General features: G+C 32.4%; 1 protein-coding gene across 1 annotated transcript; it reads right to left on the bottom strand.

Annotated features, from left to right (window-relative positions):
* Positions 1–6,221: 6,221 nt before the first annotated feature.
* LOC125054057 lies at positions 6,222–15,915 on the bottom strand. The gene is made up of 4 exons (XM_047655729.1): positions 15,581–15,915; positions 11,018–11,150; positions 6,616–7,706; positions 6,222–6,361 (listed from the first exon to the last, which is right to left on the bottom strand). The coding sequence occupies exons 1-4, from the start codon at positions 15,824–15,826 to the stop codon at positions 6,236–6,238; spliced, it is 1,596 nt and encodes a 531-aa protein (XP_047511685.1). The 5' UTR covers positions 15,827–15,915; the 3' UTR covers positions 6,222–6,235.
* Between the last annotated feature and the right edge of the window lie 586 nt (positions 15,916–16,501).

Genomic DNA, 16,501 nt, shown 5'->3' on the forward strand with positions numbered 1-16,501 from the left:
ACTAAAATATAGATATACATACTTAACTAAAGTTAAACTGTAAAGTTAGCTGGCATTGATACTCTTGAAGGGGACGAGTGAAATATTATATAAAAATCTTACACGATTAAATAAAATGGGCTGTTTTTTTATTATAAAGAATTTTACAATGAATAATACTTGAAGGTAAGAAACAGCGCGGCGTAACTGGAAAGCTTTTTAATATTTGCAGTCTACAACAGATGGCGCCACATACACGGTTCATAGATTCATTCATTCACACTCAGATCAAAACATGGTATTGCACCGTAGAAATTAAAATTAATATAAATTCGTTATTGTTATTAAGGTGTTAATACTATTTTGTGTCATGTTATTTACGCTTTATCTTAGCAATATTAAAAGAAATATATATAAGGCACTTACATATTCACTAGGATCACAACGCTAATGATAAATAATAATTAATTACGTCTAAAATATTACATAAAACATAGCACGTAATATTTTCCCATACAATGTTGTCAGGATGGAATAACATGTGCTGAGATGAGATACTAACTGCTACGCATATTTTTAGAACGAATTATTAAATGTATCTTGTTGGATAGAAATCTTTCTATTACGGCATATACGAGTATTAGCCATTGTATACACTTTTGTAGCAATTTGATTAAATCCATAGTTGTTATTCATAACATCGATGCATTATTATTCAAATAGCGGACCTTATTATCTTACCTATAAATCAAACAAGCGTCCGGGTTCGACGTTCTATCCAGCTTTAGACTAAGCAGGAACCTAGCTGTCCTAACGTTCCTAGGTCATCGACCGAGCGTTAGGTTCGCAGGACGATAGATATTTTAACTTTATTGGTTTATTAATAGAAATGGTTTCGAAGGTGTAAAATAATATACTTAATACTTTTAGTTATGTGTTTGATTTTTCAAACAGAATTATGATGTATAGAGACCAGCTTTTACTAACATGATAGTAAACATTGTGAAATTTTGCATTAATACATTATCTGAGTTATCGGTTACTTAGAATATATATTTTATGAACACTCCAACTGGAGCCACAAAATTATATCCTTATATTTCGTAATTATACTTATTATTCTACCATAAGAGATAATTTAATGGGTGACTCAGATTCGAATAAGAAGAAGAAACGAATTTATTTAATTTTTACCACTTCAGTAGAACAAAGTTAAAGTCATGCCTTGAAGATTTCAATGATTACAAGATGTCGAGTGAAGACATACTATTTAAAATCGCTAGTCATTCGGAGACCTCCCTCAATTTAATTATGTAAACAGCGAGCGAGCGCAAGAATGGGTTGCGCGAACATCTAGAAGTTGTTGTTAAAATGAAATTTAATGTGATGATATTAAAATAACAAAATACCTGGAACCAAATTATTCTTGCTTCCGCAAATTCAAAGTCCTATAACGTTTTCATTATTTAAGGTATTTTAATAATGATTTCGCGTCTTGTTTTACATTAAAACTAATGGAAATTTCTCTATTTTCGGAAGGACATTTATCTCGGTATCTATTATTACTTACCCCATTTGTGTCTATCGAGGCCATGCTAAAAGAATATTAAGTATAAACTTTTTATTCTACCATGTAAACATTTTCATGAATATAGAATGTATTGCAAATCAATAGTACTCATAAACAAGATTCTTAATAAACCTACCCTTATAAAAAGATCGCGTTCGCATGTTAGAATTTAATGAGCTCTAAGCATTAATTGCTGTAATATAGTAAATTGCTTTAGTGACTATAATTTAAAAATAAATGTAACTATCACCTGCACCCGTTGCTTGCCTGTAAGTAAAAATAATCAATAAAAGTAGTAGTGAGTTTAGACACTCGGGCCACAGGTACCCTGTAGGTACCCAATAGTGCACATGCTAATGAAATATTAAAACATTAGGCAATTTCCACTACGTAGCATTTTTCTCGCGAATCGTTTTACCAAGAGTACTTTAATACAAGAATTAAAGTTACGTTCATTTAAGTTTTATCTTTTTTTATGCAACAGCAGGCAAACGAGCAGGCGGGACACTTTGAATAAAGTGATTAGTGACACTTGCAACGCCGGGATGCCGGTGTGTTGCAGACATTTCAGGGAATGGTACGCTCTTTTCTTGAAGGCATCTAAGTCGTATCAGTTCGGAAATATCTCTACTTGCAGCTGATTCCACGAAGAGTCCGTGGCAAAAAGTGCATTAAAAAACATTGTGTTTTGGAACGCCAGGCGTTGAGATGGAGACGATAGAATTTAAACACTTAAAAACCATAATTCACGATAATTATTTATATATAATATGTAGAAGCACACTATGTCAGGCACGGAAGGCTGATCACCTACCTGTGTTAAAACAAATGATCATATTAAAAAATATTATAGAATCAGATTCCGAGTTTCAAATTCCCTGATAAATTAATAATAAATTCTTACTCTCAAGCAATGTACTCATTACTTACATATACTCGTAGAGGTATGTAGATTACTATCCATGACTAAGCATGTGCCATTGCAAGTAATTCATATTACTCCAATGCTGATGGATATCTGATGCATACGATATGTTGGAGAAAATGATTTATAGTCCCTAGATTGAGTTATTAAGTGGCGCTTTCACGATAAATATTAACTTAAATTATTTGACACTAGCAGATAAAACATTTGAGTGTGTTCTTGAGTGTCAGAAAAACAGTGGAGGACTGCACTTTGATTTTATTTAAACTGTTTAGGGTTAAGACCTGGAGATGCTACGTACAATTACCGACGAATCCATCGGTTCGGAGATGGTAGTGGGTGATCACATACCTATGATACCTACATTCCTATATAAGAGTACAAAAAGACGTAGCAGTGCGTTGATTTTATGACTCGCGTACAGCCCTGCGATTCTGTAACTCACTTTTCGAACTCACACAGCGGTTTTCGCATCGGCGGTCGCTCTCAAATCAGTCGTGAAGCAGTCATTTTATGATTTGGCATTCTGATAAGGTGGGAGCTTGTAGTTTATTGTTTATTAGAATGCCAAATCATAAAATGACTGCTTCACGACTGATTTGAGAGCGACCGCCGATGCGAAAACCGCTGTGTGAGTTCGAAAAGTGAGTTACAGAATCGCAGGGCTGACTGATAAATGGTTAGGTTAGGTAAAGGTAACCATGGTAACAACGGCTACAGTGCTAACGAAATAGTCCACGCTTTAAAATTAGGCTATTGGGCCCAAAAGCAAACTCATATATACATTTCTTTAGTAAAAACAAAACTGTGTTTGTGCATAAAATTTCACGAATAATATTATCACGTTGATATTGCTACGCAAATAAATTACTTGATTATTCAAAAAGATAAACATTCAGCTCGTAATCTCGCACTAAATTCCACTTTATCTCTAATATTGCCAAGTTTGTATACACGATAGGTGATATTTTTATAATAAAATCTCAAAAATTAGCTTTAAATAACAAGTTTATACGGAAATTTAATTGAAATACCTGACAAGAATGTTGACTTTTATCGTTATTTGTTGGTAACTGGTTTCCATTATTTTACTAATTACATATCAGGCGTTTTCTAACTTAAGTTGTTTTTTTATATAAAATGAATTATTATTTAATAGTAATAATGATAATTATTATTAAAGGAGTCCATTTGGTATTTAATAGCAGTCCAGTTGGTAGTTCTATAAGTCCTATTTTTTTTAATAAACAAAAAATTCCCGTCGAATAGATTACCTCCTCTTTCGGGTGATAAAGTCACTATGAAGCAGAGGTGGTCTAAATTTTACATCAGATAAACTCTCTTTTAGCCCTTATACCTAAAAGCCTGCCTCTATGTTTAAACTTTGTAATATATAAGTTACTATATAAATATAGAATTTCATAATTTTTTGTCAATTCCCAGCAAAACACTAACTCGTGACCAGTAAAATGCGTTCCATTATATAAACACAGTTGATGCATTTTATTCAATAACATCTCCACAAAAGAGGTCGAGAGTTGCAAAATCGTGACATTTGGATAGCTATTCCAGATAAAACAAAATAACGGTCACGATTGGATTATTCAGCCTGAGAGAAAGTTTAATACGCAAAACAAAGTTTGCTGTGATTTTTACTCTCGCGAAAACAATCAGAATCCAAGTGGCAAGAAGCAATCTTTTTTACTAACTATAAATTCATCTAATACAACATTTAATAAGTTACTAAGAAACCGTAATAATATATACAATTTAATTATTAAATTTATTTTTTTATAATGTAAACTTTCGTTTTGTTTTCTCAATTGTATTTTAAAATGTATATAAATATAATTACACCAAATGGCATTGCAATCTATTAACGTCTCTAGAATTTGAGTCGCTTAATAAGTGAAGTGGAATGCGAATCAACAGTTAATTATTAATAAAATTTAGATAATTACAGAAATGTCAACCTAACAAATTAAATAAGTAAATAAATTAACGTAGTTCATCGCAGCTAAGTTCCACAAAGCGCACTGCACTGATTCATTTACAGCCTCCGATAGCATCTCAGTTTATTGGACATTGTGCGTACGGTCTGATGCTTGATAAAGTGATATCAATGCTCACTACATTAATCAGCCTCTACCACACTGAAGCGTACAATGCAAAGACTTTTATTGCGTCCACCGCGAAAATTAAACACTACTCAGATCAAAGATTAGCCTGTAATTGGATTTCGATTGCAATGTTTTATTTATCGCGTCTGCCGCAGTTGAATTGTTCAAATTATAATTAGCCCTGTGATGCGTAAAGTAAATAAAGAAATTAGCTAAGAGGAATTGTGAAATCCTGTTCAGCCACCCAATGTGGCCAATTATTATAATTGGCTTAGGTATTTGCTAAGTGCAGCAGAATTTGTTGACGATCCATATAATAAATGTTTTCTTAGAAAAGGCTATAATGAGATGCACAGAAACTCTGTACGATTACGTTGGTACTCAAGTTGTCATGCAAAATAACAATGAGTTTAATATCGTTGATGAGCAAAAATTGGCCTCTCATTTCATTGCAATGCCTCTTTCGTGTATGCTATTAAATTTAATGTAATATGGAAATTAATGTGCTCACTTCATCAGTGGAAAAGTTATTGACTAAACCAGCTTATACACCAATTAAACAAATGCAATATTTAAATCAAACGGATTGTTAGTTATAAATGAAATATTACATTACAATGTGTATAGTAAGAAGATTTTTGGGAACAATTTTATAATTCAACATTTGTGATACAAAAGCAACTTTCCAATTTTAATATTTTACCTGTATATGTACAGAATACATAGAATTGCTATATTCAGGTTTATTTCTTTGGGAAATCAATTACATATATTGCTAATGAAATTTGTTGGTCCGAGAAGTGATAAGTTGAAAAACTTAAATTGCTATATCGCTTTGCCAGAGGCAACGACATGAACTCATATTCCCACACATTACAACGACATTACAGATTTATTTTGTCACGGATGATTACACTTCATTGTGCGCGAAATAATTTAGCAATTCCTTTTTTTACCTTTATTTTAACTAATTAACATTGCTGTGAAATGCAAAACACGTTGGATTTCAAAGTCGGTTTCTTTGCGTTTTCGAAGCCAATTTGACTCGCTGTTATTTTGACGTGTAACAAACACATTTATATTCCTAGCGTGAAGATTTATCTCCATAGGCGCCATTCACGTGGTTCTAAGGCGCAGGACGTAATTATAGAACTACTCAGGATTGCCATGAATTATTTCTTCTGCTCATTTCCTTCCAATACATAGAATTTCTTACATTATGGTTAATGTGATTAATGAGGTACTAGCAAGTGCTCATTATGGTACCAACTTATCAAGTTTTATTTAATTGGTTCCACAAAGCTTAGAAATAAATACTGGTCAGGTTAGGTTATATGGAATGTTGATGCCATTCCGTACTGTCTTAGGCTTTGTAAAAAATGGTATGTTTATGAGTATCGACATAATATTGACCATTTTTAGATCGAACCTCGAGAAAAAGTGATCTATTCTGTAATGTGACGTTCAAATTATATTGCCTACGTTTAGTTGAAGTAACTAACTATGAAATTATATTTTAGTTTACGATGCATATAAAATCTATATATAGTGAGATAGTTTGATTCTAGCAGTGGATACCACTTCCTGTCAAGTATTATATTTAGCTTTCTTCAAATAATGAACGATAATTTTAGAGATTGTTTATTTGCAGATAGTGTTGGCGATGGCTCGTGCGAGCCGTCTTGAGAGGTGAAGCGCAGAGCGGTCGATGCGCGAGCGCTTAACGTATTGCGCACATTCCGGAACCATCGTGAAGTTGCAGGTTTCCTGTCCAAAAGTCAATTTTAATTAATTTTATTTGAATCAAACAATTATTTATTTTATAATATATATATTTTTTAAACAATTATAGTTATAGGTACGGTATTTAAGTATTTTGTTTGCCTTATGTTGCAATAACAAAACTTTTGACTTACAATAAGATTCTTGGATACCACGAATAACTCGTTATTAACATTATTTTAAATTAGAAAATGGTTATTTATGTCTTGAACAGGCGTTAAGAAATAGGAAATAATTACCTTGTAATGATTGAGTTGTACTTCTTTGTATGGCGCCGCCCAACCAGTAAAACCCGTTGCACCAATGCTGGCCAAAGGGTAGTGATTAAACGCTGTTAAGACCTTTCTAGTTAGCATAAAGCTCTTGCTGTAATATCCTATAGGGCTGATTGTGGCCGAGCTTACAATGTTTCGAGATAATTTTGGCAAATCTAAATTGTTTGTACAGTTATTTTCATTTTTCCTCATTTCGGTAATGTGCTTATTACTCTCTTTCTCTGTACTATGAAGATCAACTATTTCATTTAAAACTTCATCATCTATTCGTACGTCGTCGCGCTTCATATAAAGTTTCACCCTATTTCTATTATTACTAGTTTTATTATTCTTATATAAATGTTGCATAAAGTCAAAGAAAAATACATTACGCACTAATATAGCAGAGTGGTGATGAGGATCCCAACCTTGGAGAGGCAATCGTTTTAATAATCCATGCCAATTATTGGTTATTTTAGGAACTAGTACCTCGTCCACATCTAGGGGAACAATAAATTCAGTTTCTAGTATATTTCTATACAGACAGTCGTTATACGATACTAAATGATCTCGTCTCCTTTGCCAGAGGGATCGTCGAGCTGTATTTTTAATAGGAACTTGAAATAGTCTAACGAGTCCTTGGGACTGATAACGACGCAAGGTAGCCTCTGTATTTTTATTCACGTTATCGATGTAAAAATCGATAACCTCTGCGCCTAAAAGTCGATTCGTTTCTATCCACTCTATCAAGGACGGGGATATGTCCTTTTGAAAATTCATATCTTTAACACATATAGTAAATGATCTTTGATAGCTGTTATTTGTTTTTGGCCCGATATGGAATCCATTTGTCGGATTATCGCAAGGCTCTGTGACAATCGACACGTCGGCCCTATTGTTCAAAGGTTCTGTTAGCGGACATGATAGAAGAAAGGGCGTTTCTACTTCGTTAGTCGATTTGTCCCAATCCTTCCACCAGATTTCTAAGGGCTTTGCAGCTACTACTTCTACGGAGTCACCGTCGTGAAGGATGCGCGTTTGACAGTAAAGATCTTCCAATGAAGACAAATTACGACCTGCGAAGATAAAATGTAATTTTTAAACTAATTTTATAAATTTCATATTCAAATGACGATTCAAGACGGATGTATCTTATTTAAATAAAGCTCTGTGTTCGTGAGTCGCACAGGAAACTCGTTTGCAGAATTGCATGAAATTATGCCTTTGGTATTTAATATCTACTTGTATTCCTATAGGTAACAGGAACAAGATTACAGGGGCTTATATAATAGTAATTTGCTAGAATCATTTCCTTCGGTGGATCGCATAGCGGTGTCTTCCCGGGCTATCATTACAACGGTTTGTAGGCTTATGGCAAGCAACAACTGTCCCTGTCATGTCGTTGGGAAAACACTTCCTGATTTAAAACCAGTTAGGTTAAAGAGTTTCAATTTTGTGATTGCTAGAAGTACCTAATATAAGAATTTAAGTAGTTGCAATGAAATTTTATGGTTGAGTAGAGTACCTATGATACTGTATTAATATCGTTGGAAGATATTTATATTCTTTTTTTATTTACGTGGTTAAGGTATTTTAATAACACAAATATGTATTTAGATTTGATTTCTCGATACCGAAACGCTCGAAACGTTTCATTTTGTACATAATATCAATAAATATTTTTTTTTATCTAATACAAAGGTTTTATTTACCTAAAAACCACGTTATTTTGTTTATTGATACCAAAGCCACGATTTTAACGTAACAAATACTGCAGTATTAATGAATTTTATTTATTTTATTTATAAGTAAAATAAATAATAATTATTTTATATATCTCTAATAGAAGAACCTCTACCTCCTATCCTTCTACTACTGTGACTTTATGCACTTCTCTTAGCTATCCTTAGAAAGGGTTGTCTGGAACAGATCGCTTATTAGGGATAAAGGCCGTTGCACTCAGCCTTTACATTTACTATGGTATTTTTTTATTTTTTTTTGTGCACAGAAGTGTAAATATATAAACAATAAGTGTTTCTTAATACAATTTGTTACATCATCATACATAACAAATAAGTGAACAAAAGCGAAATATTTGCCACAAAGTATCGTCGCAGGTGACATATAAATAAAGGCGCAAAGTACAAAGCAAAATTCTTTTCGTCCCCTGAGAGAATTGTCTTAAAAGGAAAAGCATAGTGGTGTTTTAATCCGAACGTCAGTACAATATAGGATAGGCGTTTATCTCTCCCGGGATGGAATTTACACGACGCCTCTCGACTCGAGTGACAAATGAGTGCCTGCTTATCGCCTGCGCCCGCGTCGCTCTCAAACACTCGCGTTTCAGGCCGTATGTTACCTCGATAAAGGGTATTTTACTCAGTTTATGCCGCATTTAGCATAATCTGATGGCTAAATGGGGTCAATCTGATTTATTTACCGCGATGAAAGCTGTTTCTGTCAGAAGACGCGAAAGACGATTCATGTTCCAAGAACGTGCCAAAGTCAACGAAGCATTCTTAAATAGTTTAACATCTATAAAAGTGTGTAGAAAATTTAAATAATAACTTTTTTAGTTCAAGTGTATAATCAAAGAGTTTGTTACATATCCATTGCACCCCCTTTGTCCCGCATAAGCAATACCTGTGCCCTTCTGAAGTAACAGCATCATAAAAGGAAGCGGACGATCCTCAAATTTGTAATAAGTCTAAAATATAGAATATAGTGCAATTTATCGTGCACATGAGGCCAATTAAATAGTCATATTTAATTAAGTCCAATAATTGTAATAGTTTGATTAAATTTATTTAAATAACGAAATAAAAAAAAACAAAATATGTTTTTTTTTTGGGTTCGCCCCTCACCCAATTAGTTACGAAATAGTCCCTAAGTACAGAACATACTTAACACAGCAACTAAACCACGGAGGCTATTTCTAAAATAGTTTTACGAGTACTAAGGGTCTTAAATCTTGTTTTGAGATTGAGATAAACTGTCATGTTCGAAAATAAGCAGTAGTTATTCATTATATAAACATTTTTTAATAAATTTATCTGACACATCGCGGCTATGCGCCCACGGGCCATGGCTGAATCAATAACACTCGTCAACCGAGGCGTCTAGATCTTAAGATGTAATGTAATATTAATTAAGCTTGTTCTATATCGATATATCTGGCAAATTAACTTTACTCAGGCGCTATTCAATGAAGATTTAGCTATTTATAAATTATTATATATGCATTATTTTATTTATTGCAATGTGAAATAAACTTACTCAATAACTCACAAAGTTTATTATGGTAGGTAGAAGAACTGAGTGTATACCAAACTGATACTGATACACTTAGCTTATAGGAACCTTTTCTTAGTATTTCTGTTTTTACTTCGCCTACGCCTTTAAAACGGTTTTTAAAACGTTAAAATATTTTATGATTTACAGTGTCTGTCTTTTTGTGTTTTTTACATTACAACATACAAATATTATAAACCGTCAGTAATGAATACATTTTTAAATTCACTGACATTTTTAATATAAAGGTAAAATGTAAGATTGTAGTGGTGGCGATAACACTGGGACGGAAAATATGACATCAACGTAAATTTGCCCGCATATAAAGTACCTTAGGCGGTGGTGGGCAGATTTTTCGATACGGCTCACTCTACAGTCCTCAATTAATTGGTTTTCTTTATTTATACGACAAGCAAAATGCGTATGAACGAACAGTTAGATCGAATCTCGTTTAAAAGAAAAGCTTTATGAAGTTGTAAAGATATTATCAATTTAACATTGAAGAATGTATGTGGATGATGAATTGTTAATTCAGGACATATTTTTGACGGCAGCTTAATTATCTTCAATACTGGAAGTTGGTATTTATTTTGTAAGCCTTATCTAGAGATGAGAAGAGAATTTGCTCCTTATCAGTAAAAATATTTATATATATTATGTCTTTCATATTATATTTTATTTTATGAAACAAATGTGATAGTAAGTTGGTAAGTTGTAGCCTTCTTGCAGACATTTTGCTTTTACTTTTCACTCGTTGTTTTCTTATGTAAATAATATATCGTATTTATTTCCTATTTATTATATTGTAATATATTAGGATATATAGCAGACATTATTTAGTAATACAACGTAATAATTATTGTTATTAATATTGTCTTAAATCTTTTTTGATTTGCCGTAATATTACCAAGACTGTCGAGAACTATTTATCATTTAAACCTAATTAAATGAAACGAAAATTATGCACGAACTACTTTTGGAATTAAAACCTCAGCGCCTATTTTTTCTTTAGCTGTCATAAACAAGAGCTAATGTACCAGAGTCATGTTCCATACTTATATCATTACGGAGGCATTTGGAGTATGTCCTTACTCACCGTGGAAAATGGCGAGAACGCGTACGTAGTGCTGTGGCGCCCTCTCGTCGTAATACGCAGCATATAATGACACTGGAGTACCTTCTACTTGTTGCCAAAGGGCTTCTGCGGCATGGGGTGACCACGTGCGGTTCTAGAACAAAAGGTAGACATAACTTTAAAATCGTTGTCAGGATAAGTGTTGACACAATTATGTCTAACTTGGCTTTAATTCGATTATAAATAGGAATATAGTTGCTGTTACTGCGTAAAAGTAGTATGGATGTGTATTTTAAGAGCTTTTTTTTGCAGCATAAACTTCCTTAAATTATAAGTTATTATTATATACAGAGATACACGTAACCAGAAAAAAGTAGTTTAAAAAGATAATATAATATAGACACCACTAAAATTTTTTTTGTAAATATTTAAACTGTATGCATCAAAATGGTCTTAAACACAAACTTCACTTCTAATAAAGTCTGAAGTGGTTTAAATTTACATTAATCGTATTCCTTAGCTTTCGAGAAAGTATATGTAAAACCTGATTTATTCTAAGTAATTTGAAATGTATCCAGCGAAATAGTACATTCAGATTTAAACTTTATACAAATGATTTAGAGTTTATTATTTCATAAAGTGGTGTTAGAAGATGGCTTTCAGAAAGGCTTTAATGGTGAAGGAGTCGTGCTTGATTAGCCATTGTGCTTTCTATAAACATCAGAGAGCTTTTTGCAAAGCTCTTTCTCTATTGTTGAACTGGGCAATTTATTTATAAAATACTTAATTGGATTTTAATAGTATGTTAGCCTTTAAAGTAGCAATTAATTGCCAATAGCTTCATATTTTAATTATTTACGAGTTTTAAGAGACATTTTAATTTTTAACCAAATCTAATAAATAACAATGAATTTCTAATGGTTTTGCATTGAAAAATCAAGCATTTGTGATGGTGGTTCGAATTTTTTTATTAAATTACGCGATAGTACGAAGTTATTTTATCTCTTTAGTTTATTAACAATTTAAATTTGTACTATAGTGTGCTCTTCAAGCACCAAGGTTAAACCTTCCTTAGTGTTTTTTTGTGTTTTCTATACTTTTAGACATATTAAATAATACAAAAATTATGTAGGATCTTTAATTTTATAATTAACTTATTAAAGTTGATAAGTTTTTTTTATATTTTAACAGTCTATGTATAAGTAAGTTTGAGTTAAACACGTTATTAATTTAAAATATATTTTAATGTACATCTTAATAAAACATGAGGTGTGCTAAGTGATCTGTTGAATGCAATTAAATAGCTAACCATCCATTAATGGCGTTGAAACTACGCAGTTACCAATTAAAAAGTTAAGAGATGACTGAATGTTAATTCAATGTATATAGTTTGAGAATATTATAGGCAATTGGCTGTTTCTAATATAGCAAGGTAACATTTTAGTCTATATTAAATAAACATTTATTTGCTAAATGTATAATAGACACTATATTTCTTTATAAATTATAAATAAATAGATAAATAACTGGTGCTACAACCTTTTTAGGACTGGGCCTCAGATTTCTGTATGAGTTTCATGATCATTATTTTGTTAATCTAATCGGCAAATAGGGGATCAGCCCCCTGTACATGACACACGCCGTCATCTTTTTGGGTCTAAGGCAAGTTTCTCTCTATGTTTTCCTTCACCGTACGAGCGAATGTTAAATGCGCACATAGAAAGAAATTCCATTGGTGCACAGCCGAGTGTCGAACCTACGATCTCAGGGATGAGAGTCGCACGCGGAAGCCACTAGGCCAACACTGCTCCTGTTTTATGCATTATAGCGACATAAAATACTATTATACGGGTTGTATATTTCCATGAACCAACTAATTATTGTTTATGCATTTAATATAAAATTTTACTTTTCCTATTTAATTGTTTAAAGATACTTAATACATAATTTAAAAACTTATTCTTAGTTAAGGATACGAAACAGGGTCGTCGTTATAAAAGTAAGTAATACAGCAGTGCAAGAGTGTATAAAAAATGCTTACGTTCGATACCTTCAATACTAATTTGGCTCCGGTCATGTTATATAATTATTACAATCAAACATAATTCCATTAAGCACAAAGAAATAAGTGATTGGAGTCTACATAGCTATAATTATTTACAAATCTTAAAAGCAATGTTTTAAATGAACTTAAAAATGTATTGAAATATTTGTGACCTAAAATATGTACCGTTCGTGGGAATTTTTAATTTTCTTGTTTTTATTTCAAGTATCATTTTTAGTCAAAGTTTGGCCATGCATGGGCTGTAAATAAATAATCAAATTTAAAATGACACTTATCACATTGGACGTTTCCCATACTTTCTATTATAATACATATTTTTTAACATACGTAAATATTTTCTTATTCAAATAATTATTTTTCAAAATAATTGAAGTACAGATAGAGTAATCGCATTTTATACGTTTTATGCTTTTAAAACTATATTAACGAATACTTGGTTGGCTTCTTAATTCTTGATATGCGAAATAATATTACACTATTTTTATAATATATTCTTAATCTCTCACAATTGTTAGCGTTTGTGTGCGTATCTGTGTCGGTGGATTGTATTAGAAATAGCTCAGGAATATTGATTTCTGGTTTTGCATCCACTGCGATAGATTATCACTATCATTGCAAAACGAGTTTTACTTGCAATGAGGGAAGAACACGTCGTGATTTGATAGCCATATAAAGTACATATTCCATTCTTGACGCCATGTGAAAATATATTTAAGTCTTTTGGGGATATCATTTAGAACTTTGCCATAACTTTATCACAACCTTCAATTAAACCGTCTAGATAAACAGACTTAAAATGTGTCTCTGCTTCAGGCCTCACAAACGAATACTCAATGTAGCAAACGCAAAATATCCTTTAGTATAATTACACAACTTTAATGTCACGTATATAAATAATGATTGACGGAAGTTCCAAACTCCTAAACTAGAAAGCTAGAGGGTTTTTATTCTGTAGTGCCTTTCTTCACAAGTTTCTTCAATAAATTAAGTAAGATTCCGAGTTTGAAGCATAGGTAATAGTGAAAACGTTGATTTGGTTAGTCCAAATACGAAGATATACTTTTGGTGATACTTTCTTATGCATCGGTCATCAATAATCTTTTCCTCCACGTTGATCTTTTAAAAAATAGACAACGAACATGAATAAATTTAGATTTTTTAAAACGAGAATTTGTTTTACTCCCAACTAAGCATATCGTTTATTGCGTAAAAGTTAAACTAGTAAGAGAATCAAGACAAGATTAATTAGTTTAATATCGGCATTTTATGTTGCATTACAGTTAGGCGTAGGGTTGCTTTTTACTGTTGAACTATGCCAATTAGTCTTGAAATTACTGTGCATTCATGCGTTATTTTTGAACTTTAACAAGGAATATTTTAATAATATGTAAATAGTTGACTCTATTGCCTGCGTGGTGAACAAAAAGTATATACTTTTCTAAGGTCGTCTCTATTTATGGTTTCAATTTATAATAGTTATACACCGTGAGTAGAATGCGGGAATTGCTCACAAAGTATAATTCATAATGCATCGTATTTTCTTGGTAACGTTTATATACAATACCTGGATGCATTATTTAAATAATATACTATCTCAACTTCATAATAATAACACAAACTTAAATTTGTACGAAAGTTTCATAATAAAGTAGTTCGCTCACATCTTGGTGAAGCTAAAATACAACAAAACCATTCAAACTTTTAAGCTCAGATTCACGCTTGCTTGTGAATTTAGTATTTTTAACTTCACTTTTGGCTTATTACCTAGAAGGAAATAAATACGAAGAAGTAAACAATAGTACAAAATATGGGAAAATAGTCAAGTAATTCGGAGATCTCCGGACTTAGGGACAAGACATTCTTACAAGAAAAGAGCGTACCTACCAATTTCTGAAAGGCCGGCAACGCACTTGCGATCCTTCTGGCAATATGAGTGTCCATGGGCGGCAGTATGACTTAATATCAGGTGAGCCTCCTGCCCATTTGCCTCCTATTACATAATATAATATATATAATATCAGCTACTAATTAAAATATTTAATCAGATGCGCAACATAGACAAACATTATATACACATACATATATGGAACCATATCATATATGTTACATGTTTTTTCAAATGGTTTTCTAACAAATAGTGTTAGTCTAATAGACATTTTATTTGTTTCTAGAGTCTTAAAAGTGCATTGAGCCAGGAAGTAGCCCATATATATTTACACAGCATTTGAATTTATAATGAGGTGTATCGCAGAAATTATGCAAACTACGTATTGTCTATACACTTGGGCCAATTTAACATCTCCGATTTAAGATTAGATTTACCATGAAAATTTCCATAATTGAATTTTTGCATTTCCTGTAATGTTTTAGATTTTTTTTATTTCTTTCCGATGTATTTCTATCATTAGGTAATTACATACCTTTATTAAACTAATATTTTTTCATACTAGTGATAAATTTTCTATAAATTCTAGAAACAATTGAAATTAATGCTGAAAATGATTATGAGGATAACTAACAATTTCCGGTATGACGGGATAGTCCGGAAGTCGGTCACAAGTGACAGGAGACGGTCTATCCATTTCCGCCTGCTTGCCTTCCGAGTAGGCAACAATCGTCTTCATGGTGGAGTATCTCCGTTGTGGAGGATTCCAGTGCGATCTGGTATTCCACTCGTTGACACATGCGATCCAACTGACACAGAAAACTGTAACACCAGCCAACAAATACTTGGTCACTCTAATTCCCTTCCTAGTCGAACACATTTTTGGTACTAAGTCTAAGGTCTACACCATTCGAGCGCTGTGCGCATGCGTTCCGTTTGCCCTACCATGGCGAACTGCGTCGGATCAGCTGATAGCGTATCAGCCCTTGCGTTTTCTAAGCAAAGCTAGTTTCTAGTTTTATGTAATGTTACGGGGAACAAGAAATTGTTGTGTTATTTGTCTTTCTCCAATCACGGAGGATGGATTTGATATGGTTCCATAATTGCGGACTTCATGTATTTCTTTGCATATCGTTAATCACACATAGCCGGTCCTGTGACTAATGAATTAATTGGAATCAATTAAATGTGTTATTTTTGAACGTTTGTGTTTATTTTAAAAGAAATAATAACGCATTAAAAACACAATGCACGAGGTCTAAAGAAATAACGATAACATTTTTTACTTGTGTTCATATTTTATATGATGTTCTCAGAAGTTAATATCCGTAATTGGATTCTTATAAGTCGATCCGCCCAAAAATTAGGCCCAATAACTCACTATCATGGGAGGAGTATTCAATATTTTCATCTTGATAATCAAAAATAAACGGAAAAGGATTATCTTGTTTCTTTCATAATGTACTTTGTGTGTTTGAAGTGCCATATTCTCTGCTGTTTTAAAAAAAATAGCTTAAACGCGACGTTTAAACAGAAAAATCTTCCGATTAGAAAA

The sequence above is a fragment of the Pieris napi genome, chromosome 11 (genome assembly GCF_905475465.1).
Source record: "Pieris napi chromosome 11, ilPieNapi1.2, whole genome shotgun sequence".
Classification (NCBI taxonomy): Eukaryota; Metazoa; Arthropoda; class Insecta; order Lepidoptera; family Pieridae; genus Pieris; species Pieris napi.

Bases quoted from the DNA above. Each gene is read 5' to 3' on its own strand.
- LOC125054057 (XM_047655729.1), bottom strand. From the start codon at position 15,826: ATGTGTTCGACTAGGAAGGGAATTAGAGTGACCAAGTATTTGTTGGCT. The intron at 7,707-11,017 runs GTGAGTAAGGAC...TTATCTTCGCAG, and splicing joins CGTTCTCGCCATTTTCCACG to GTCGTAATTTGTCTTCATTG. The intron at 6,362-6,615 runs GTAATTATTTCC...ACTTTTGGACAG, and splicing joins TACAACTCAATCATTACAAG to GAAACCTGCAACTTCACGAT.